At 17.9% G+C, this 2,344-nt stretch overlaps 1 protein-coding gene across 1 annotated transcript in view; it reads right to left on the reverse strand. All coding sequences in view use genetic code 6, as the record gives it.

Annotated features, from left to right (window-relative positions):
* Positions 1 to 2,344, reverse strand: part of TTHERM_01209750 (transmembrane protein, putative) — a gene marked incomplete at both ends in the record, with an annotated part of 4,243 nt that overhangs the window by 1,777 nt on the left and 122 nt on the right. Inside the window, 8 exons of the mRNA XM_001018992.4 lie at positions 1 to 26; positions 150 to 239; positions 538 to 627; positions 835 to 924; positions 1,184 to 1,273; positions 1,550 to 1,639; positions 1,927 to 2,171; positions 2,263 to 2,344. The exon at positions 1 to 26 is cut by the window's left edge and continues 181 nt beyond it; the exon at positions 2,263 to 2,344 is cut by the window's right edge and continues 122 nt beyond it. Of these exons, the coding sequence (XP_001018992.4) occupies positions 1 to 26; positions 150 to 239; positions 538 to 627; positions 835 to 924; positions 1,184 to 1,273; positions 1,550 to 1,639; positions 1,927 to 2,171; positions 2,263 to 2,344 (803 nt within the window). The remainder of the gene's footprint in view (positions 27 to 149; positions 240 to 537; positions 628 to 834; positions 925 to 1,183; positions 1,274 to 1,549; positions 1,640 to 1,926; positions 2,172 to 2,262) is intronic.

Here is a 2,344-nt window from a genome sequence, read left to right on the forward strand (position 1 = left end):
AGTAAGTATGAAAAAAAAAATGAAAGCTCAATAAAAAAAGAAAAATAAATCAAATAAAAAGCTAAATAAATTAAAAGAGTTATTTAAATTAATTGTTATAAGTTTTATATCAAAAAATACCACAATCTAAACAAATAAACTGTTTTTACCTAAGATAAATTGTCAAATTTGAGAGGTTAATGTAATTTGCTAAAGCAATACCTAAGCCTGATGCACCAGCTTCACCAATTTAATTTCTACTTTTTAAAAATTGAAGTAAAATAAGTTAGTTAGTTAGTTAGTTAGTTAGTTAGATAAAAAATTGGAAAAAAAAAAAATGAAATAATAAGAAATTAATTAAATTTAAAGTTGAAAGTTGAAAATTAAAAAATGAGTTAAATTAACAATGAAATAAAAATAAAAAAATATAAAAGTAGAATTTAAAAAAATAAAAATAAATCAAATAAAAAGTTAATAAATAAATTAAATGAGTTAAAAAGCTTAATTCATAGTTATATTAAAAATACCATAATCCAAATACAAATAAACTGTTTTTACTAAAGATCAAGTGTCAAATTTGAGAGATTAGCACAATTTGCTAAAGCAGAACCTAAGCCCGATGCACCTAGATTACCAATTTTATTGTTACTTTTTAAATATTGAAGAAAAGATAAATAATTAATTATAAATAAGAATGAAAAAATATGAAATAGTAAGAAATTAATTATTAAATAATAAAAATAAAAGTTGAAAATGGGAAAAAAAATTAAATAGAAAAAAAAACACAAATTTAATAAAGAAATAGAAAAAAAATCGAATAAAATGATAATAAAAAAACAATAAAGCTGCTTTTACGTAAGTTAAAGAATCAGATTTGAAAGATTAGCGCAATTTGCTAAAGCAGAACCCAAGCCTGATGCACCAATTGCACCAATTTAATTGTACCTTTTTAAATATTGAAGAAAAAAAATAGATTTGTTATATGAAATAATAAGAAGTGAATTAATTCATAATAAAAGTTAAATTTTTTAAAAAAAGTTAAATTAGAAAAGAAAAAAGAAAAAAATCATCTATAAAAATAAATCAAATAAAATGATAATAAATATTGATTATATATAAATAAATTAAAATAGTCATATTGTTTTAAATTCATTTCTATATTAAAAATATCACAATCCAAAACAAATAAATAAATTGTTTTTACCCAAGGTCAAGTGTCAAATTTGAGAGATTATTGCAATTTGCTAAAGCAGAGACTAAACCTGATACACCTTCATTACCAATTTTATTGTGACTTTTTAAGTATTAAAGAAAAAGTTTATAATTTATTAGTTAAAAGTAAAAAATGAAGAAAAATAAGAAATAGTAAGAAATTAATTAATAATAAAAGTAAAATTTGAAAATGAAAAATATAATAAATTAAAAAGCTATGTTCAAAAAATATAAGAACAATAAAGAGAAATAAATCAAATAAAAAGCTTAAAAATAAATTAAAAGAGTTAGTTTTATTAGTTTAAATTTATTTTTATAAAAAAAATATAATGATATAAAACAAATAAACTGTTTTTACCTAAGAGCAAGTGTCAAACTTGAGAGATTAATGCAATTTGCTAAAGCAAAACCTAAATTTTAAGCTACTTTATCATCAATATTATTGTCACTTTTTAAATATTGAAGAAAAAATAAATTATTAGTTAAATAAAATGAAAAAAATAAGAAAAAATATGATATAATAAGATTGTAAATGAGTTAATTTATTAATAATAAAAAAAGTTGAAAATGAAAAAATTAGCTAAATTAACAAAGAAAGAAAAAAAAAACAAGTAGAATAAATAAAAGTAAGAAAGCAAATAAATAAAATAAAAGAGTTAGTTAATTAATTATATTGTTTTAAATTAATTTTTTTAAAAAAATATCACAATCCAAAACATATAAAATGTTTTTTACTAAAGTTTAAGTGTCAAATTTGAGAGGTTAGTACAATTTGATAGAGCAGAACTTAAGCTTGATGCACCTTCTTAACCAATTTTTTTGCCGCTTTTTAAATAAGGAAGGCAAAATTTATAATAAATAATACAGAAGGAATAAAGAATTAATTTATAACCAACATTAAAATTGAAATTAAAAATTAATTTAAAATAATTAAAAAAATATTTGTATTAATAAAAATAAATAATTTTAAATGAGAATTTCTATTAGAAAAATAAGTAATATAGTTAGTAACTAACTTGTAAATTAAATATAAAAAAAACATGAATAATAATATTAGTTAATTAATTATACTTCAGAGTAATAATGAGAACATTATAAAATTAAAGCGAAGAGTTTAAAAACTTTTTTATTAATAAAAATAAATTTTAAGAAT

This window comes from Tetrahymena thermophila (genome assembly GCF_000189635.1).
Source record: "Tetrahymena thermophila SB210 genomic scaffold scf_8254591, whole genome shotgun sequence".
NCBI lineage: Eukaryota > Ciliophora > Oligohymenophorea > Hymenostomatida > Tetrahymenidae > Tetrahymena > Tetrahymena thermophila.